This window comes from Callorhinus ursinus, unplaced genomic scaffold, assembly GCF_003265705.2.
Source record: "Callorhinus ursinus isolate GAN/ISIS: 27379988/994484 unplaced genomic scaffold, GSC_fseal_2.0 scaffold63, whole genome shotgun sequence".
Taxonomy (NCBI): Eukaryota; Metazoa; Chordata; class Mammalia; order Carnivora; family Otariidae; genus Callorhinus; species Callorhinus ursinus.
In genome coordinates this window covers 2,943,472-2,966,683 of record NW_027397125.1, presented here as the reverse complement: position 1 = coordinate 2,966,683, position 23,212 = coordinate 2,943,472, and the positions used below count along the sequence as shown (strand labels likewise).

General features: G+C 42.5%; 1 protein-coding gene across 6 annotated transcripts in view; it reads right to left on the bottom strand.

The window, feature by feature from the left end:
- Nucleotides 1–9,322, bottom strand: part of CUNH10orf67 (chromosome unknown C10orf67 homolog) — a 168,366-nt gene extending 159,044 nt beyond the window's left edge. For all 6 annotated transcript variants that reach the window (XR_012376056.1, XM_025891957.2, XM_073885543.1 and 3 more), the window contains exon 1: nt 9,186–9,322. Coding sequence is in view for 5 of the 6 variants with exons in the window: in XM_025891957.2 (XP_025747742.2) it covers nt 9,186–9,280 (95 nt within the window). In the remaining variant the exon portion in view is untranslated. The remainder of the gene's footprint in view (nt 1–9,185) is intronic.
- Between the last annotated feature and the right edge of the window lie 13,890 nt (nt 9,323–23,212).

Below are 23,212 nucleotides of genomic sequence, written 5' to 3'. Positions count from 1 at the left end.
ATGTAGCAGGGGAGTGTGACAGATAGGAGCAGCCGCACAGAGCCAGCATGATTGGGAGACCGGGTACATAAATGTAACAAATGTAAAAAAAAAAAAAAAATGAGGAAAACAGAGCGTCAGCCTTTGGCAACCACCATAGAGGTGACTCATTAAGGTGGGAGTTATCAATGACAGGTAAGGCTGGTCAGTGGAATTTGGATTAAGAAAAGGAAATTTTTTTTCCAAAAAGTAAAAATAGAATACTTTATGTACTAGCAATCCCATTTCTGAGTATATATCCAAAGGAAATTAAGTCATTACCTCAATATTTACACCCCCAGGGTCATTGAAACATTATTCAAAAGAGCCAAGGCTTGGAAATAACCTAAGTGCCCATTAATGGATAAATGGATAAGGAAAATGTAATGTTTATATACAATGGAATATTCTTCCACCATAAAAAAGGAAGGAAATCCTGCCATTTGTGACAACATGGTTGAACACTGAGGGCATTATACTAAGTAAAATATGTAAGACAGAGGAAGACAAATATTGTATGATCTCACTTATTTATGGAATCTAAAAAACCCAAACTCATAGAAACAGAGTTTGGTGGTTGCAGAGGCTGAGGGGTGGGGAAATGGGGAGATGTTTGTCAAAGGGGACTGGAAGCAGCATATACCACGTTTGTGTATGCTACTTCACCCATTTTCCAAGTCCCGGGTAAGGCTGCCAGTTTTTATGGGAGCCTGGAATAAAAGAAATCTAGAGTGTAGTGCAAGCTGCCCTTCCACTTGGACATTATGATCCAGCAGGTAATGGCACTATTTGTCTATGACAAATAATGGGATTATCTCTGATCTGGCAAGCACCATGAAGAAAATCACAGGAGAGACATCTAGGGTTTTAGAGCAAATCTTATGCCTTCTTGTTATAGATGACGATTATCCTTTTGAGAAACAGCCTTGGCTTGCTATTAAGCCTGGAAAAGACTGAATGCATAAACATGAGTCATCAGGCCTGAGTTTCCCACGATAAATTGGGTTTTCTCTGACCCACCAAACCATAAAATTGGGCATGAGCAGCTTCAATCTCTTAAGATGGAAGTGACATAAGAGACCAGGCTCAAGCAGAAGGAAAAGACATTTCCAGGAGCCCATAGCTCCAGCTCCATTCCTCTTCCCCCTTCAATCCATAGTTACAGCCTCATGGGAAATTCTGTATGATCAGCTGACCGAGGAAGAAAAGACTCAAGCCTGGTTAACGGAAGGGTGCTGCCATCAGAAGGGGAATACCTATAGTCCCACAGCTGCACTCAGAGGTGACCTTGAAGGACAGCCATGAAGGAAAATCCTTCCACTGAATAGAACTGAAGTAGTACATTTTCTTGTTTACTTTTTCTGGATGAGAGCTAGCCAGAATTGCATATCTGTATTAATTTATGTACTGTTGCTAAAGTTTTAAGGAAGGAAGAAGGCTGAGAGATCAGTGACAAGAAAGTCTGAGGAAGAGTTCTGTGGATTTTACTAAGATTTCACCCTTTAAGAAGGGGCTCAGGCTAGGGGCGCCTGGGTGGCTCAGTCAGTTAAAGCGTCCAACTCTTGATTTTGGCTTAGGTCAAGATCTCAGGGTCCTGAGATTGAGCCCCATGTCAGGCTCCCGTTCTCAGTGCCGAGTCTTCTTGAGGTTCTCTCAAGTGCCCCTCCCCCCACTCATGCTCTCCAAATAAATTAAAAAAAAAAAATGGGCACAGGCCATAAAGATATCTGTGCCTCATGTGAATGCTCACCAAAGTTATCCACCACAGAGAAAGTGTCCAATGATCAAGCAGGTAAAATGACACACTCTGTGGATAGCAGTTAGTTTCAGCAACCATCCCAGTGCTCACTCAATGGCCCTTGAATGAAACAGCTACAGTGGCAGGAATGGAGTTCAACAACATGGATTTCCCCTTACTGAGTCCGTCCTGACTGCTACAAGTGGAGTGCCTCATCAGCCAACCAAGAGATCAATACTGAGTCCCTAATATGGCAGTATTAACTAGTGGGGATAGCCAGCCACCTGGTGGCAGCCTAATAACACTGAACCTCTTCCATCATCCTCATTGGGAAAGACATATATATATATGTATGTATTCTGGACATGGATTTGTATTCCCTGACCATAATGTGTCTGCCAGAACCACCATCATTACAAAATGCCTTATCCACCCTTGTGATATGGTGCACATAATCACTTCTGATAAAGGTACTCATTTCATAGCCAAAGAAGTGCAGCGATGGGCTCATGCCCATGGAAATGACTGGTCTTACCACATATCCCATCACCCAGTACTGACTAGCCTAATGGAAGGGTAAAATAGCTTATTGGAGATTCGATTATGGCAGTGGTGAGACAGATCCATAAAGATGTGTTTCTGTCTTACAGGATGCAATGTGTGCTTTGAATCAGTATGTGGTACTATCTCTCCCACGACCAGAGGTCCAGGAACCCGGAGACAGAAGGGAAGTGGCTCCTCTCACCATTATGCCTAATAACCCACTCCCAAAAGTATCGCTTCTTGTCCCAGCAACTTTATGATCTGCTGACTTGGAGATCTTAGTTCTCAGGGGAAGAATACTTCCACACAGAAACACAGCTACAGTTCCACTGAATTAGATGAGATTTAATTGAACCGATACCTGGCCACTTGGGGATCCTTTGGCCATTGAACCAGAAGGCGGAGAATGGGGTCTGGCTGTAGTGATTGATTCTGATAACGAAGGAGCGAGTGGGTTGTTGGTATACAATGGAGTCAGCGAAGACTATGTCTGGAACCCAGGGGATTCTCTGGGGTGCTTCTTTGCATTTCCATACTTGTCATGAGCACGCTATAAAGGCACACACAAGAGTTGTGTCTTTCCACAATGTCAGCTTTATTCAATCGTAAAGCAAAGTTAAATCACAATTATAAAGCAGGTTCAGGATTTCAAACTCAATGACATTTCACCATGTGATTAAACTTGGCTTCTTACACAGCATACAAAGCAGGACAGAGGACAAGCCACACAGCAAATGAGATAAACAGAAGGGTGTAGGAAGTTCACGAACCAAACGCAAAGTCAGTCTGGGGGCGCGCCATTGAGATAAGGCCTCGGTCTGGTCTGGGTCAGCCCTGGGCACTGCCTGCTTCTGATGTTCAAGCAGGCAAGGATCTCGGTTCTGTTCGGAGATCCACCGGGCAGAGTCTTCGGTGGTAGTTGCCTTTTTTAAATGGCCAGACATAGAGGGGTTAGGTCTGAAGAGACTGACAGCTTGCTGCCAAAATCCTTTCCTGTTTAAAGGGATTTCATCGGCTGTGGGTCTCTGCAGCCCTCCTCTGTTGTCAATTGACGTGGGTCCCGGCGATGTCTCCTGGCTGCAGTACCTTACCTGCTTGTGTCACTGCTTGACATAGGCCCCTGCTTGACATGAGAGACTCCATTTTGCTCTCTACAAGGCTGTAGGGGAGCAGAATTTGCCACCTAAAAAATCGCCTCTTTGGCTTAAGGACTGTCCTGAGTTAGTTACTTTTTTTTTTTTTTAAAGATTTTATTTATTTATTTGAGGAGAGAATGAGAGAAAGAGAGAGAGCACATGAGAGGGGGGAGGGTCAGAGGGAGAAGCAGACTCCCCGCTGGGCAGGGAGCCCGATGCGGGTCTTGATCCCGGGACTCCAGGTTCATGACCTGAGCCGAAGGCAGTCGCTTAACCAACTGAGCCACCCAGGCGCCCATGAGTTAGTTACTTTTAAAGACCAGCAGGCAAAGGAGAAGCTCTGAAAACAGAGTAGAAGTTGCCCTTTTGTAAGGGACATTTACATTTATAAGGGGTATCTCCATTTGTAAGGGAGTCTCCCTAGCTGAACCAGGAAGAGAGGAAAGACTAAATCTCTAGAAACTTAACAGTGGATAAGGCAAGTACTTAAATCTGCATAACAACCGTGCCCTCTTTACGGTGCTTTGCTTGATAACCTCCCATAATGGCTCCACCCCTCACCCTCTAACATCTTATTTTGTCTTTAGGTGGAGACGGTATTTAAAGTGGTAGCTTGGGCCATTTTGGGGAGTTACTAAATTTTCCTGGGTATCTTCCATGTATACAGGAGGTATAAACATTATTAAATTTCTCTTTGGTTTTCTCCTGTTGATGTTTTTACAGGGAGTCTCAGCCAAGAGCCTGAAGGGTAGAGGGAAAGTTTTTATTTATTTATTTATTATTTTTTATTTATTTATTATTTATTTATTTATTTATAAATAAATATTTTATTTTTAAGTAATCTCTGCACCCAATATGGGGCTCTAACTCACAATCCCAAGATCAACCGTCGCATGCTCCACCGAATAAGCCAGCCAGGTGCCCCAGGAAAGTTATTTTTAGGGAACTCAGAACCTTTCAGGAATGAAGATTTGGATCTCCCAGCAGGGTGAAGAACCTCAGTCGGTCCGCATCTTCCAGCCAGCCGCGCGACAAGTCATCCCCATGGATCAGCTCTGGCCAGCACCCTCTGACAAGTTTCTTTGCCACCAGCCACGTCCTCTCCCAAGAGGTCTTAATCTCTGCCTTGGATGGTGGTGGGAGTGAGAGTGGGAGTGAGGGGGAGTGAGGGTCTTCTGAGTTCTTACTTCCTTTCGTGTTTACTCTTCCTCTGCCTTTGGGAGAGGATCGCAGCACCATTTTGCGTTTGCTATTACAAGACTGCTTAGAGTCTTCTTTTACCACTTCTACTGCCTTTTACTAGTTAAAAATGCTTTTTTTTAAAAAAAATACTCCTTAATATTTAATAAGGAACAGATAATATTCCCCCATTTAAATACTGGCGAGGTTTCTGACTCCTGTCTAGATCTTGAGTGCTAGATCATCATAATAAATACAAATGGTCACTTAACCTGTTTCTTTATATTCTATAACACTGTACATTTAACAGACCTCATGCTTCATCCTCCCTGTCTAGAAATACAATCCTTTACCCTCCTCAGGGCCAAGCAGCTCCTTTTAACTATTCAGCTTCATTTTTCATTAAGCTTGAACATGTATGTTTTCTTTTCCATTTTAAGCAAAAAAATCTATTGTGGGCAGTAGGTTTATGGAATGTGGGTAGCTATTATGAATATATGTTACATGTCAATTAAAGCTGAAAAAAAAAGTTAAAAGTGTAAAAAAAAAAAAAACCACCCCAAATACATATATTTTCCGGATATGACTTAAAAACTTGGAATGTTGTCAGTTATTCCTTCTGGTATCATAATACTATAACACTACAATACAATGCTTTAAAATCAAGTCCAAAAATTTTATAGATACCTCCTACAGAGTGTTTAAAAATTATATTAAGCACTATTTATTGAGTGCTTAACTTGTGCCATGTGGTTCGTTAAGATGTATGCACTAACACGCATTTTCCCTTCAGGTCTTCCTCCCAATAATCTCATAAAATTATGAGACTGACTTTCTTGTTTCAAAGATACAGAAACCGGGGTTTGAAGAGAGGAAAGAATTCTTCTAAAATCATAAGCCTGAAGGGACAGATCCCAATTCTCCATCCCTCGGGAGAATAGACTCAGGGCTCTAAGGTCACTTGAGTCTTAAATTTTTGTATAACTGACTCAGAAAGATCTGGCTCATTCAGAATCTAAGTGAAACACGAAGGTTCATTCTTCAGTTTTCCGTCAAATTCCAAATGTCTCTGATTTTAAATGGCAACCTCCTTGCCTAGAATGGAAACCACATCACAACAAATTAGCTAAGTGGTTCCTACACAGGCCTTATTTATAGTCTTAGCAATTCGATTTCTGAATAATGGCTTAGTTGTTATGCATAAAATACAGTCTTGGAAAGATGACAATTATGTTTTTTGAACAAACTAGATACAAAATTAACATGTAAATTTAGTATAGAAAATAGATCCATGAATATTTATTAATAGAATGCAGTGACACTTCTCACTGGATCCTAGAATAGTTTATCATAACAACTGCTTATTAACGAATTAGTCAAAGAAAATGGTGTTAGGTGTGCTAAACTTTCACTACGGTGTACTGTTCAATTTTAAATAAAACATTGCTTCCCTCTTTTCCTCTTCAGGTCCTCCACCCCTACATCCATCTTTGTGCTAATTACTCCCAAATGGATACAGCCAGCCTGGACCTCTCTTGTGAACATCCTCCATTTGAAGGGTAGCAGAATATGGCACCCCAAAACATGCCTCTTTGGCACAGGATTATTTTGAGCTAATTATTTTGAGAACCGCAGACACAGGAGAAGCTCTGAAAACAAAGTAGAAGTTACTCTTTTGCAGGAGAAATTTATATTTATAAAGGATATCTCCTTTTGTAAGTGTCTCCCTCTCTATACCAGGAAGAAAAGGATGAGTAAATCACAGGAGAATATTATCAATAAAGAAGGCACCAAACTGTGTAACAGCCATACTTTTGCTTACTGTGCTTTTCCTGGCAACTTTCCATAACTCACTCCCCTCCCCCCATCCAATCCCCATCCTTTGTCTTTAGGTGATGGTATTTAAGGTGGTGGCTTGGGCCATTTTGGGGAGTTACTCAGTTTTCCTGGGTATCTGCCATGTATACAAGAGGCATACATGCTATTAAATTTCTGTTTTGTTCCTCCGCTATTAGTCTGTCTTTTATCATGGGGTTGGTCTCATCCAAGAACCTACAAGGGTAGGGGAAAAATTATTTCCCCCCATCTCCTAGCTGGTTTCCCTGTTTCTGTCCTTATCTCCATTATAATTTATTATCAAAACAGCAGCCAGAGTAATCCTGTTGAAAGATTAATCATACCAAATCATTCCTCTGCACCAATCCCCCCTCACGGCTTCCCATTTTGACAGTGTGATTTATAATAAGAAATATATATTTTGGTCTTCATCCACAGTTCCTGCCTCAAAACTCCCAAGATCCTTGGAATTTCCTAAGTGATTTGAGCAATGGGATCATCTTTTGTTATATTTGGTATTTTGTCCTCAGTTTCTGAGATAGTCTCAGTGTGGAAAAAAGGTGAACTGTGGGGGTCTTTTGTAATTCATAACAAACTCCTTTGAACCACATCTGAGTCGATGTTAATGGGGGCACTTTTGGAAAGCCCCTAAGGATGGAGGCTGGGACCTGTCAGTCCCACTCCGACATCCTCCTCTGGAGGGGCAGGAGGTAGACCCAATCACCAAAAGCCAATGGTTTCATCAATTTGGCCTATGTAATGAAGCCTCCATAAAAAAAACCTCTGCACTACAAGTTTCAGCAAGCTTCTGGGTGGGTGAAGCAGAACATATCCAGGTGCCAGGAGGGTGGCACACTCCAAATTCCATGGGGACAGAAGCTTCTGTGCTCCAGATCCTTCAAGACCTCACTCTAAGAATCTCTTTATCTGGCCATTCATTTGTATCCTTCAATATTCTTTGTAATAAACCAGTCACCCCGTAGGTAAATTGGTTTTCTGAGTTCTATGAGTGGCTCTAGCAAATTAATTGAACCCATGGCAGGGGTTATAGGAACCTCTAACTTCAGGCTGAACGGTGAGAAGCACAGGTCTAAAAACCTGGATTTGCGATTGGCATCTGAAGGAGGAGGGGGCAGTCTTGCGGGACTGGACCCTTCACCTGTGTGATCTGACACTGTCTCTAGGTAGCAGAGAATTGAGTTAAACTGTAGGACACCTAGTCAGTGCCACTATCTGGCAATGTCCCCTTACCTCTGACCTCTCCGCTGCTCTCCCCTTCTCCCTCTGCTCCAGCCACACAGGGCTACTTGCTGAGTCTGAGACACACAGGCCCACCCCTTCCTGCTTCCTGTTCTTTCGGGGGAACACTTTGTTCCCTGATAGATCTGAATGGTTCCTCCATCAAGCCTACAGGTCTTCACCCCAACGTCATCTCTGAGAAGCCTTCCTCGACCACACACCAGTTCCTCTGCTCCCTCCCTGCTGTTCCTTCCTTAGCACGTACCACTAACTTCTTTATTACATAGTTTGCTTGCTTATCATTGGTTTCCTGACTAGAATGTAAACTTGACAAAGGCGGGCCTTCAGTCGGTTTGTAGATTGCTGCTTGCCCAGTGCCAAACTCTGCCCGAAATCCAGAACTGCATCCGTACTCCAGCCTCTCCCATTCCTCCCAGAGCACCAACACAGCCCCCTTAGCGCTGGGGGTTGGGGGAGCGAGAGAAATTAACATTGGCATCAGTGGTTCCTTTGTTCAGGCACCGTGCATTAACTGAGCACCTGGCACTGTCATTCTGTCCACTGAGCGCAGCCAGTGTGTTCTGCTGGAGAGTTCCACACCAGGCAATGCCAAGGAATCCAAGGCAGGAAGTCATTCCTATCAGTAAACAAGCAGAACAGGTTAGACACTGTGCCCATGGTGTTATTATGGGCCATTGCCAATATGTGCTTTCCACAACCACCAATAAACCAGGGCCTGTGTCTACCCTGATCTATTTTCACAAATGCACCCACTTACGCTGAGCTGGCAGCATTGTCTCACTGGGTCAGTCCCCGCCATGCGGCAAGTACCGTGCTGGTCCTTTCTCACTCTGGAGCCTCAGTGTGCCGGGCTTGCCTCTCCAAGCCAGCCTACCAGGCACCATGAAGCCCTTGCTTTAGGGAATTCTAAGTGCTTGCACAGTAGCTAACCCAGTGCTGGCCACTTACTGATTTTAAAGGGTTTTTGGAAGGAAAAACACATTTTCCCACACACCTCAGCTCTATATTATCCGAACAGACACAATACGGGCAGAGGGGGGCAAAGGATGATGAAAGGGAGGAAATGTAAAGAAAGGATCAAGGGTTAACAATGACGTTGGCAAACACCTCCAGGGTACTCTGTGGATATATGTACGGCGCTCGTCTAAACAGTACGCACATGCACTCCTTTCCTGTTCACTCTCAGCTACGAAGGAGCACCGTCCACCGCCGTCACGGCGGTTTCCCCACGAGGTAACTGCGACAGAAGTTTTTAAGGAACTCGCCCAACTCAGGGGCCCTGTAGAGGGTCGAAGGATTTGAACCCAGGCACTCTGGCTCCAGAGTCCGTGTTCTCAGTTTATGTGAATACACTTAAGAAATCAAATCAGCCGGCCTGGGGCCTGGAGCGCGGGCGGGAGGCGCGGGAAAGGGGCGCGTGGCCCGAAGGAAGGGGAGGTGGCGCTGCGCGGGGCGCGGCGGCTCGCGCGGGTCACCTGGGGCTGAACCGGAATTGTTCGATAGTCGACTCGAGGTTCTCGAGGATCTTCCGGCACTCCTCGGTCTTGGACGTGTCGTCTTCGCTCTCCATCGGAGCCGGGGGCTGGCCCCTGGGGCCGGGCGCCTCCGCGCAGCTGCCGGCTCGGGGGAGTTGGGAGTCCAGAACCCGGCGTCCGTTGCCATGGCGACCCCTGGGGGGCGGAGCGCGGGAAGTGGCGGGCCGGGGGGCGCGGCGGACCTGCCCCTGCCCGCCTGCCTCGGGGCTGCCCCACCCCGCGCGCTCTGTCCCGGACGCCCGCGGGCCAGGCCGCCGCTGAAATGTCCCCACGAAAGCGGGACCCGTCTCGATACCCCTGCGAGGTGCCTCCACGCCCCCAAGCTCTCCTCGCCTTCTTTTCTCCCGAGCCTCTGCGCTCAGCCTCCCTCCAGGCCAGCGCCCTCGGGGGTCGGGGCGGGGGGGCGCGTGGATTTCAGAGCATCTTCCTTTTCACACGAACACCCCTCCCCACGCCAGGGGTGACCCTCGCCTTCGTGGCCTTCCGCCCTGTGCTACAGGGCAGCCTGGGGAGGAGGAATAGTGCACCCTTGCAATAAGCAACCATGCTTAGGACCTCAGGAGCCTTGGCTCCAGGGGCAAAGCCATAATAGGAAAGAAGCGGGCGGCCTGATGAATTGCCTGCACCTGCCACTTGACCACAGACATAGGCATTTCATGGACAAAAAAAAAAAAAAAAAATTCTTTGCAGAGATTCAACAGCCTACATTTCTATTTAATATGAAGGTCAGAATTCAGGCGTTAAATTTTAAGCTGTACAGGGTAGTGTGGAATTTATTCTTACTAGGTTTCTACAATAGTGAGAGAAGCTGCCGCGTGAAACGGTTGTTCAAATTATGTATCATGTATTGACAATGGTGAGTATCTTTTCTAACATCATCAGTATGTCATTTGCTGGTTTTAGAACTAAGTATACCATATTTGCCTTTCAATATATGGTCTACAGGAAAACAAAAGATTTTCTTTCTTATAATTATGTGAAAACGAAGTTAGTTTGATATTGGAAGCTCAGAATACAAAAAGGAAATGACTGTAGCATTAACACAAACTCTTGTATTTAAAGACAAAGATAGAAAGCCCCAAATGCCTCCCCCCCCCAAAAAAAATGTAACCAATGCCAACATGATCTTCTGTAAAGGTCTGTTTTCCTTTGAGAAGATGAAGAGAGAAGAAAAAGAGTTACTTTTACTCTACATAGATTTTTGTTTTCAAAATCGAACTTCTAAGTCTCTTGAGGGAAATTTTGCCGTATAATCAAAAAGTGTTTTAAAAGAGAGAAATGTATAAATCTATAATAAATGATCTTTTCTTAAGTGACTTTTTTTTTTACCACAATACATATAAAAATTTTTAAATAAAGAGGAAAATTCCAAGGTAAAATTAAAAACCTAATTTGGTTAGGACCAGGCCAAGGTAGTGAAAACACGGTGACAAGCTGTTGGCTCTTTCACTAATGCTGTTCGAAGTGTGTATTTTGAAACTGAGGAGGGAGGTCTCACCATAGACTTCATGAGTCATTGGTCAGCTCTGTGCAGCATTTGTTGACTGATAGGGACTGCATAGTTACACCCTCCCACAAAAACATGAACTGAACAAAACCTCTTTGTTTGAAGCCTTGCTATAACATATCACAGAGTTTCAGATTTCAGTGTCTGGGAGACCAAGTTAGGAGCATGACTGTTTTTGAAACTATTAACTACATAACACTTCTCTTGTTGTCAGTTACCTATGCTTACCTCTCAGGTGTTCTGCCTTATAAAATTGTTCATTTCAGATCATATTCTTGCCTATAACAACTGGGTTGGGCACTGTCAAAGCATCTGTCATACTGAATCCAGGCTCTTTGTATCACATGATGAATTAATTGATGGTTTTTAGTGGAAAGCTCATGAGCTTGGGAATAAACATTAAAAAGGAAGGAAGGAAGGAAGGAAGGAAGGAAGGAAGGAAGGAAGGAAGGAAGGAAGGAAAAAAGGAAGAAAGACTCCCTGAAATTTAGTTGCTTTAGAACACTGGGCAAATTATTTAACATCTCTGAGCCTCTTTTTTCTCACCAGTAAAAACTGGATAATGAACTTTTCTCAGGGTGCTCGGCAGTAATCTATAAAGCGAGAAAAGCACACAACTCATGCAGGACACAAGACAAATACTAACCAGTGTGTTCCTCCTTTCTAAACCACAACTGAGGAATACACCGTTTAAAGTCTTCCATTTCTTAAAAGTTGAATGTCTCATATGCTAAAATAATTTTTACTTTTTAAGTTAACAGGATTTACGGCACGATTTTAAATTTTCAAATGTCTCTTTGGTATAGGTATAAATATAATGTGTATTTATATTGAAAAGATCACCTACCAATTATTAAAAGTGATAACATCTCAGATTAAATAGCATGAGGATTTGATTACGAGTCAAGTGCTGACTCTGAACATAGTAATTTATATATTCCAGATGGATAGTATCAGTCCTATAGTCTAATAAAAGCCAAGAGGTTTCAGGTTAGGTTTGTAATTTAAATTCTTTCTGGAGTCATCATATGTAAAGTGCTTATTTTTCTTTTATCACCAGCTGTAATCTATGATTATGTGGTGCAGGCTCTGTTAGGTAAACTTGTTTCGTGTTGTGCTTCATCCATAACCAAAGTTCTTAAATAAAGGGTTGGGAAAGGAAATAGCAAGTCTTTAGCCAGGACAATATCATGCGACTAAATCCTGTATGGAAAAACTCCTGAGACTAGATCATTTTAAGGTCTTAAATTTTGTGGCAATGACATGACATATCCACTCTTGTAAAAATCCATCAGTAAGAGTTTGTCACGTGGCTAAAGCTGAAAACCAAGATGGGGAGCACGAGGGGAGTCTGGGCAGGAGCAGTCTTGATGTGGAATTTGGATCTTACTGCCAAATGTCCTTGAGCCCTGCGTTAGAGGTTATCTTCTATGTGGAGCTAGTCTAGATGTTTAAAAGGGAGGTGAATAAAAATGTGAAGAAAATGGTAGAGCTTAGCCTTCTGCAGAAGTGAGTCCACCTGCGAGAAGATTTGTGACCCTGCTGCTGAGGGAAATTCGGGAAATCTCTCTGTCTGGTCAACCGACCATAGTGGATCTGCATGCCTGGAGCATAACCTAGCCAATCTGCAGCGCATACATTGCAACATGCAGTGAGTGGTTTGGGAAAGGTAGAGGTCTGAAGGAGAGTAATAAGACAGCAATTACCGTAGCTCATGCAATCTCAGATTTCATCCAAAGATGATAAAGATGTGGATCTTAGAATCAGTGAAATAAATAATAAGAATTTATGAGCCAAAGACCTTTTCTGGGGGCTCCATTGCATCAGACCGCAGAGGGATTTACTTTCATGAGGAATAGAACATTCATCAGACCACCATAAATTACCTACATTGGACCATGTAGTGCTCTGTTCTTTTTCCAGGGCCACAAGGTAATTCAGATTTTCGGGTATGTGGATTCACAAGAAAGACTTAATCTAGACAGCGAACATGTGGTTTTGGTTAGCGTGAGTATTCCCCTGTATCTGGACCCAAGTGAACTGATAAGATACAGTATTTAGTCCTTCCACAGGAGGACTAGACTCATTTCCCAAAACGAACCACCAGGTCAGGCTTTGCCTAGACGGTTAGCTTGGCTCTCCAACTAGTATTCCTGGTATCACAACATTAATACCCTTTATTGTCCTTCAGTTTAAACTCTATCTCAGAAATATGGTACAAAACATTCTAATTTAGCAATTCTGAGAACTCATGGGAAATATTGGACATAGGAGAATATGGTATTGTGAAATTCGGGTTTGTTATTGTTATGCCTGATTATTTACCTAGAAATGCTTCAGTGTCCACTCAGAAGGACCTGTCTTACATGGGTTCTGCTATACCAACGTCCTGATAAGGAGTGCACAGTCAAGCAGCGCCTGGGTGGCTCAGTCAGTTAAGCATCTGCCTTCCACTCAGGTCATGATCTCAGGGTCCTGGGATCGAGCCCCACATCAGGCTCCCTGCTCAGCAGGGAGTCTGCTTCTCCCTCTCCCCGCTCATGCTCTCTCTCTCTCTCTCTCTCTCTCAAATAAATAAAATCTTAAAAAAAAAAAAAAAAGGAGTGCATAGTCCAGGAATGGGCACCTACTGTTACTCAAATCAGGAAGTCCATGCTTCAGAAGGGACTACTCCAAGCTCTGCTCTTAACTGTTCTAGACCAATAAGCCACCACTGTGCTCCTTAATATACCAAAGTTTTTAGCAGTAGGTTTTTATTGGTGAATGGGGTGGCCTATTGACTAGTCCTGTAGGTGTTAGAAGTGGGCTCGAATTGGTGAGTTTAAAGCTCTCCAAGATACCTAGGTCAGCCAAAATAGTTCAGAAATCCTCCCACCTTGCAGGAACAGTCAGCAAGAGTCTCATGGAGGCTGGAACTTAAACCCTGAGTGATGGGGCTTCAAGCTTGATGCCCTGCCAGTCCTCCATCCAGCCTTTACTTTATAATTGCTTGATGCCTACTAACAAGACCTAGGATCTTGCTTCTGGAATGTTATCATACCTGCTTCAAGGGAATCATTCACGCTTGCTGGTAGTTCACCTGAAAGGACAGAAAGGTGGGGCTCTGGGGACCTCTACAAACAGGCTGCATAAGCTGTTTGGGGTCTGCTTGCACAAGAGTGTTTTTAAAAATAAATGTGGGAGACTGGCTTTCAATATAAGCTGAGAGCAAGGTGTTGGGGAAACAGCTAATCTTTACCTTCATCAAACTTCTTTGAAGGATACAGCACCAATGCAAAGAATTGCATGTGATCAAATTAGGTCAGTTTTCTAGGAAGCCACAAAAAAGAATAAAAGCTTCTTTAATGTAACTGATTTTGATATGTAAGATCTGTATCTGTTTAATTCATCCTTGTATCCCCAGCCCAGACTAGTGCCACCCACATAGTAAGTGTTCAATACATATTTGTCAAATGAATCATTGATGGAGAAATTCTGAAGAAGTTCCTTAAAAGAGCAATTCTTAAAGCATCATGCACCTCAGTGGGGTGCACTGGAGAGCTAGGCAAGAAAATACTGTTGGCTGCTATTTCTAGGTGGGGAGAGATTAATTCAAGCTGCCAATGTTTGATGGCTGCAGGAAATGCTGCACCCCACAGTAGTGGGAGAAGATGTTTGGGCCAGAGAGACCTGGTGATCTGCTGCCTCATTCTTTATGAAGAAGGAAACTCCCATGATCAATGCATAAGTGAAGAGAAGGGAAGGTTTGCAAGGATAATTTTCCATCAGGACATTCTAGGTCTAGGTTCAAGCCACCGATGGAAAACAATGGCCCAGTAAGGAAAAATTGTACTTGACTATAATGGCTAATTTTATATGTCAACTTGGCTGGACCACAGTGCCCAGATATTTGGTCAAATATTATTCTAGATGTTTCTGTGGTGGTGTTTTTGGATGAGATTAACAGTGAAAGGTAGATTTTGACTAAAGCATGTTATCCTCCATAATATGGGTGGGCCTCATCCAATCAGTTGAAGGCCTGACTAGAACAAAAGACTGTCTTCTCTTGAGCAAAATGGAATTCTGCAGCCGGTGGCCTTTGGACTTGAACTGCACCATCAGCTCTTCCCTGAATCTCCAGCCTGCCTGCCCACCCTGCAGATTTTAGACTTGGCAGCCTCCATAATCATGTAAACTAATTCCTTAAAATAAATCTATCTATATATTATATACAGTCATCTTATTTGTTTTGTTTCTCTGGAGAACTCCAGCTAACACAGTGACCAATGAAAAATTAATAAATTAATCAAAGGATACCCTTATATTTTTTGCAGCTCTTAATACCAATAACAGTGAATGTGTTGGTTAGTTTTATGTGTCCACTTGACTGGGCTAAAGGATGCCCAGATAGCTGGTAAAACATTATTTCTGGATATGTCTCTGTGGGTGTTTCTGGAAGAGATTAGCATTTGAATCAGTAGAATGAGTAAAGAAAATCCCCCTCACCAGTGTGGGTGGGCATCACCCAATCTGTTGAGGGCTTGTATAGAACACAATGGTGGAGGAAGGGCTACTTTGCTTTCTGCTTGAGGTGGGACATACATCTTCTCCTACCCTCCGACATTGATGCTCTTGGTTCTCTGGCCTTTGGACTTAGAGACTTAGACCAAGGTCTCCTGGTTCTCAGGCCTCCAGGTTTGGGCTGGAACCACACCACTGGTTTTCCTGGGCCTCCGGCCTGCAAACAATAGGTTGTGAGATTTCTCAGCCTCCATAGTCACATGAACCAACCCTTCATAATAAATCTTTCTTATTGATTCTGTTTCTCTGGAGAACCCTGACTAATATAGCAAATATATTTATAGGACTGAGAAAAATAATCATTACAAGATCAATATTTATTGAGTGCTTACTATGTGTCAGGAATTTTTTCTAGGCACTTAACACATCATTTGATTACCTACAATTTAAAAATGAGAAAATGGAGACATCAAGAGGGTGATTTACTCATCCAAGTTCACAGTTTGCAGGGGTGAAACTAGGCTCTGAACACAGATAGTCTTGTTCCAGAACTTACATGCTTAATCATTACGCTATATTGCCTCACTGAACTGTCATGAGGAACAAATTATTTCAGTTCTTCCCATAATGTTAGTTTTTGCAATAGCCTACAGAGTACCTCTCAAGCTGTCAAGCACATATTAGCAACTTAATTATGAATCTGAGTTGCTGGGTTTGCTGTAGAGAATCAAACACATTAACCCCCTCTATTACTGGAGGCCGGTTATCAGAGAAATTTACCTTTGTGAGATATTCATGAGAACAAGAAATTAAGCAAAAGATATGTGTGCCTAAAGAGGCTACAAAGTTCAAAGTGCCTAAATCTTAATCGCTTTACTCCTAAGAAAGCTTCTTAACCTATTACTTAGACCCTATATATCCTTACCATTAGGTACAATTCCTCTGCTTTCTATCTCTGCAGACAGTAAAAGTGGGGAGATGGGCTACCGAAAGATGATCACTACATTATCAGCTGGTACAAGGGCACTGGAAGTCTAAAAATACCCACAGCAAAAATTTGGACAACATGAGAGGTTTAGGTCATTGTGAGGAGCAAATAGAGCTCCACTTGTCACTGGCCCTGAGGACATCACTATAAAATAACTAAGGTTCATAATAATGACCATGAATCATTGATTAGGTTTAATACAACTATGTTTAACACACTCTCTTTAAAAGGCAGGTGTGTGCATAAAACAGTGTTTCAATTCTAAAAGTTACTCTAGCTGAATTCATTTTCTGAGCTGGTTTAATAAAACTGAAATTTCATTTTATGCCTTAAACAAAAGGTGACATTTCTTTGTTACTCGCATGAGATTGCTTTGTGTTGTTGTAATGTCAAGAGTTCTCAGAGCTGAAGGGACCTTAGAAATAGTATACTTTAGTCCAGTCACTCAAGGGCATATAAGTAGCTAGACCATAGCTACCTCTAGGATTTCGTTTCCTTAAGTATTTTTTTTAATTTTAAAATGTTTTCACTCATTTTCCATTCCCCCAGAGTTGGCAGGGAATTCTGCTCCACACCACTACCTAGGGATCCAGTTGATAGAAACTTCTTTTTCTTGGGGCGCCTGGGTGGCTCGGTTAGTTGAGCATCCAACACTTGGTTTCAGCTCAGGTCATGATCTCAGGGTCCTGGGATCCAGGCCCGCACTGGGCTCTGTGCTCAGTGCGGAGTCTATTTGAGGATTCTCTCTCTGCCCCTCCCCCCCGTTCGCTCACTCTTGCTCTCTAAAATAAAAAAAGAAAAGAAAAAAGAAACTATGAAGAGAAGGAAGGAGAAAGAATCAAGTGCTGACAATTAAATACATTTACCCCTTCCGCCCACTCCACTGACGAGAAAGAGTCACATGGCTCTACCAACTGCAAAGAGGACTGGAAAATCTATTCTTGCAAGCGCTCAGGAAGTGGAAGGAAACTGGTACCAGTGAACACTAGTAATATCTACCAGTGTTCTTTCTGTTATATCACCCTTCTTAAACAACTTTGCAAATTTCAAGGTAGTGATGGGGATAATAACACCAACGGTGACAATGGTAATGATATCTGATATCTGCACAGGTCCTTAAAGTCCAGAGAATGCTTCTCTCATTTACATTATTAACTCAACCTTGTGCAAGAACATCATCTTTTTCACATGAGAAAATCAGGCTCAGAGAAAGTCCACTTGAATGGAGCGATTTGCTTAGGATCCTATAAATGAGTCTTTAGGAGACGAAATACTGCCGGTCTAGTCAGAGCCAAAGAAGACCCGAGGAGGAAAAATGGAAGAGACATCTCATCCAGGGACAGGCCAACATGAGAAACCCATTCCCAGAATTCACTACAGAAGAGCTTTGAAGCACAAGCATTCATAAAAGTAAAGAAATAGTGGAACTGGTTTCTAATTATGACTCCTTTACTTATAATCAAATGCACCCTTTTATTTTGCAACAAAACATGTCTGGTGCATAAATATAGACACAATATCTATTATATTAATGTAAAGCAAAGTAAAAATCACATGTTCCTTATAGAAAGTATTAAGTGTTATGTAATGATGCCATTACATTTGAAAGATCACATCTGAGCTAGAAATTTAAGGGATTAAGTCATGACAAAAAAAGTTACAATTGTGAAATGAATCAATCCTGGCTGATCTGTGGGAAAACTTAATAATTAGGATTTTAGGAGCAAAGGTAGCCAAATGGGAATGACAGACCCAATCATGCAGCAAGTATTTGGTATTAAGTTAGTCCAGGGATGGTTAAAAAATAATAAATAAATAAATAAATAAATAAATAAATAAATAAATAAATAAATAAATAAAAAGTCACAGAACAGAATACAGAGGAAAGGTGTGGTCTTCTGGAAATTTATACATCATTGAAAAAGACAAAACTAATACATGTAAAATGATACATGTTCTTTTTTTTTTTAAGATTTTATTTGTCAGAGAGAGAGAGTGCACACAAGCAGGGGGAGTGGCAGGCAGAGGGAGAAGCCCGATGTGGGGCTCAATCCCAGGACCCCGAGATCATGACCTGAGCTGAAGGCAGACGCTTAACCGACTGAGCCACCCAGGTGCCCCATGATACACGTTCTTATAAAATGGTCTATAACAAAGTGCTGTTTCGTCCAGTGAAACCTCCAAAAAAATATAGGAAATGTGAAGGAAAGTAAATTCTAAGAAAGAAAAGAAGGAGGCATACTCAGTGAACATTTCATGCAAAAGCTGATGGAGATTCAGGACTTAAAGCCTGAGTATAGTCTGGAGAGCTGAACAGGAAAAGGGAGTCCATTCTAGAAACAGCATGAACAAAGGCTCAAGATGTATTGTGCTCGCGGGAAGGTGGCATGCCTTGTGGCATGCCCATGTGTGTTATTAGTTATGTAGATGCACTTCTATCCCACTGGATTATTACACCTTAAGGAAAGGGCCTTATTGATCTTTATATAAGTGGAATAAGCATTGCATTTGGTAGCTAAACAGTGCTCAAAACTGTTTAATTCTTAGGGTTTAAAATTTTTTTTAAAAGATTTTATTTATTTATTTGACAGAGAGAGACACAGCGAGAGAGGGAACACAAGCAGGGGGAGGGGGAGAGGGAGAAGCAGGCCTCCCGCTCAGCAGGGAGCTGGATGCGACTGGAGCTGAAGGCAGACGCTTAATGAGCTTAATGAGTGAGCCACCCAGGTGCCCCTGGTTTAAAATTTTTGCTTAGAAGCATAGAAAAAGGAATTCACATAGGTTCCAAACTTTTCTTGAAGCTGTTTGTTGCTGATTTTAAAATGGAAGATTGCATTCCTAATGTTTTTTTCTCCGTAGAGAAAGGAGAAAGACTCAAACTTATGAAAGACTCGAACTATAATGGGAAGACTAATGCCAAATTGGTTTGTACCACATGCAAAGCACTCAAGTAACAAACCCGCTTCTTTGTTACTTTTTGTTATACCATTACCTGGGGAGAAAGTTGGAACCGTTGCCAAGCCAAGACAGGATTCCCTCATTCAGCTCATTTCTTCTTGAATAATTCATTGGCAAAGTTCCTTTTACCCGCAAGAAGCCTAGAGTTTCTCATTGTGTCTTAATGAATTTTAACTGAACCCCTCCTTATCTTGATGTCAACATGGTCTTATGTATTATTATTTTTCGCTTTTAAAAACTCTGTTCACAGTCTAAAGCTTGAAACAGTTTGTAGTTTTTGTTTCTTGTTTTCATTATTTTCTCAGGCTGCTTAGCTCAATTAACAAGCTAATGAGGCCAATGTTGTCCAAGATCATGAGCGTGGCTTGTCTCACACCTTCTCCCTACCTTGGCCACGGACTGCTCCCTTACCCCCTGTGATATGGTGATTTATAAGAAATACGTATTTTAGTCTTGCCCAGTTTCTGGCACAGAGTTCCAAAAACCCTTGAAATTTCCCAAGAGAGAAGAGATAGAAGTGTCTCGTTATTCATAACAAGTCCCTTTCAACCCACCAGTGTATGTTAATGAGGGAACTTTTGGCTAGCATGATGATGGGGGTGATCGCCAGGGGACCAAATGAGGATGCGAGGGTTGGAACTTTCTGCCTCAAATCCCATTGTCCAGAGAGGGAGGAGGATCTGGAGGTTGAATGAATCCCCAAAGGCCAAGGATTTAATCTATCATGCCTGTTGTAATGAAGCCTCCATAAATAAATACCCACAAAAGAAAGATCTGGAGAGCTTCTGGACTGGTGAACACATGGAGGTGCTGGGAGGATGGCGTGCCCAGAGAGGGCATGGAAGCTACACCCCCCTTTCCCCACACCTGGCTTCATGCATCTCTTCCATCTGGCTGTTATACTACTACTACTACTACTACTACTACTACTACTACTACTACTACTAACCCAGGAATCTGGTAAGTCCACTATTTTCCTGAGTTCTGTGAGCCCCTCTAGAAAACTGACTGAACCTGAGGAGGGAGTTTGGGGACCTCCAATTTATAGCTGGTCACTCAGAAACCTAAATGGCAAGCTGGACGTGTGATTGGCCTTTGAAGGGGGGGGCACTCTTGTGAGACTGAGCCCGTAGCCTGTGGGATCTGAAGCATCTCCAGGTAGGATAGTGTCAGAATTGAGTTAAATGGTAGAACACCCAGCCCATGTTGCAGAACTGCTTGATGTGTGGAAACCCCACACTTCTGAAGTCAAAAGTGCAGTGTGTAGTGAAGTCTTGAGAGTAGAAGACACGGGATGAGTTTTTCTTTAGGTTCTTTAACCTCCATCTCTAATATGTACCTACTTAATCATTCGACTGAAGTGCTGGGTTAGTTCAGGGGATGAAGTTTAGCTATTGGATGCTTTAGTCCAAGGACTTGCCTTTCTGACAAATGGCCATGAGCCTTTAATTTGTCAAAGACAGAAATCATCAAGGTTCCAAGGCTCAGTTTTGCCCCCCTATAAAAAGAGGATGAGGATTAATATGAATAATTATGAAGACTACGTACCACCACATAAAAGGGAGACATGAAATTATTTGTGCCCTGTGAATACAACCATTTAAAAATGCCTACAGCTATAATAGCCCAAGAATGAAAGGGAAAACAAAATAAAACCAAAAAGGAAAAACGATTATGTTTTACAGAGGTGGGATTATGAATGAACTTATTCTTTCCTCTGAATTTTCTCTGAACATTGTTATTATAATCAAACCAGATGTTCAAAACTCCTCTAGACACTGAGCTCTGACTTTCCTTTTATGTCCAAATAAAATGGCTTAATTATACATCCCAACGTTTTCCTGTAATTTTTTTTTTTTTAATTCCCAGCAGAGATGTGGGGTTGGGGTGGGGGAAGAGGGTTTTATGCTCTTCTCTTGCCCATGTGCCCGTGGTTATGGTCCATTCTCAGCACAGCTTCTCCCTAAGCAGAGACCAGCCTTTTTCTCAAGGTAAAAATCACAATTAACTCAAGGCTATTAACTCACTCTTATCTTGCAGGCTCTTTGAGGAAAAAGAGAGGATTATAGAACAGCATATAACACAAAACAACTGGAAATTGGATGTTGTATACCTCTTTACCCCACTACACATACCTAGCTAACTTCTCCCTGAAATATTGATCTTCCATCTCTGACCAGATCAAATGCCCCCTGTAACTATAACCTTGCCCATCTCTTCCTAACATTTAAGACTGTTAGTGCCACTTTTACTTGTGTGGTTACTGTAATTAATAGCTTCCTCTCTCATTGTATTATAAGCTCCATAAGGGCAGGGTCTATTTTTGGTTTTATTCACCATTGTATTCCCAGCACCTAGCACAGCACCTGGCCCATAGTAAACATTAAATAAATATTGCCTGAATAAATAAGTAAAGATTGTTAACATTTATTGAGCACAAGAGAGTTTATAGGCTTTGTGCTTATATGCTAGATACGACATTGTTCCCAGTGCTTTATGTATAGCATCTCATTTAATATAACACCTCTGTGAGATGTATATGGTTCTTACTCCTGTTGCACTCATGACAAAACTAAGGCACAGAGAAGTTGTGTGATTGCCCAAGATCACACAGCTTATAAGTGGGAGGACTGGGATTCAACCTGTGTTCTGAGCCCTGCTCCTAACCTGGGTGCACGTTGTTTTAAAGAGATGAATCAGTGAATAAAGAGGCAGATTCATCGAATTATTTATCCCAGGAAGAATTTATTGTCCATCTACTTTTCTAGGCATTTGGAAAAAGGTGAAATAATTCCTTTCTGTCACATAGCTCAGAGCAGTGTGTGTGCGTGGGCGCGCGTGCATGTGCCCGTGTGTGCGTGCGCGCGCGCGCGCGGACGCACGCGCATGTGCACAGCTGCTCACGAGATAATTGACAAGGGCACATGTAACCTGCCAGGTGATATGTGCTGTGAAGAGTAAAGCAGGCTAGAGGAATGGAGAACGAGGAGAGCTTCTGCTGTTTCTGCTAGTGTGGCCAGGGAAGGCTTCTCCAGAAAAGTGATTTGCGACAGCTGAGGATTAAGTCAAACAGAATACATACAGATGATTTGAGGAAAGTTTTCCCATTAACAAATGATTCAATTAAAATTATATGAACAGAAAAATTTAGAGCAAATATTTATTAAGGCTTCCTGGGAGCCCAGACCTGGGTAAAAACAGCAAAATATCCTGGGAGGTCATTTTACACAGCATAGGAATTGTTGCTCTAAACACCACGGTAAGTTAGCCTGGAAGTACCTCTGCTCTGTCTTTGGCTGGTTTGCTGCGTGGTCCGGGGTGGGCTCCCCGTGGGGAGCAGCACTAATCAAAGCACACGATGTCACCAACTAAATGCACCTGTGACTCATAAAAAAAAATAGAACACAGTCTTCGATGCATCCCTAGATCGGATCAGGTGCTGGCTTCCCTGTGACTTTGCAAGGGAAATGTGCTTTTTTAAGTGTCTGGTGCTGAGGCCCACTGAGTCGGCACTTTGTCTGAAAGAGCCATGCATTTCCTTCAGATGTTTGAGTGACACCCAGGTGTAGGTGAAGCATTTAAACCATCTGACTCAGTGTCATCTAGGAGAAAATCTAACCAGATCTTTTGTTACTAAATCCTTGTGAGAAAATGCACTGAGGGAGACGCACAGGACACAGTTTTGATAATAATGATTAGGTATTTTGATTCCTGAAGCAAAGGAGTTCTAAGAGAAAAAAAATCAAGCAGGTATTGAGTGGCATCTACTATTGCTAGAGTTTCTAAATAAGAACAAAATTCACCCATTGGTGCTTTGCATGTATTTATTTACTAGGATCATTTCTCTCCACACCTTGCCTTTTCTTTTTCTTTCTTTCTTTCTCTTCCTTCCTTCCTTCCTTCCTTCCTTCCTTCCTTCCTTCCTTCCTTCCTTCCTTCCTTCCTTTCTTTTTCTTTCTTTCTTTCTTTCTTTCTTTCTTTCTTTCTTTCTTTCTTTCTTTCTTTCTTTCTTTC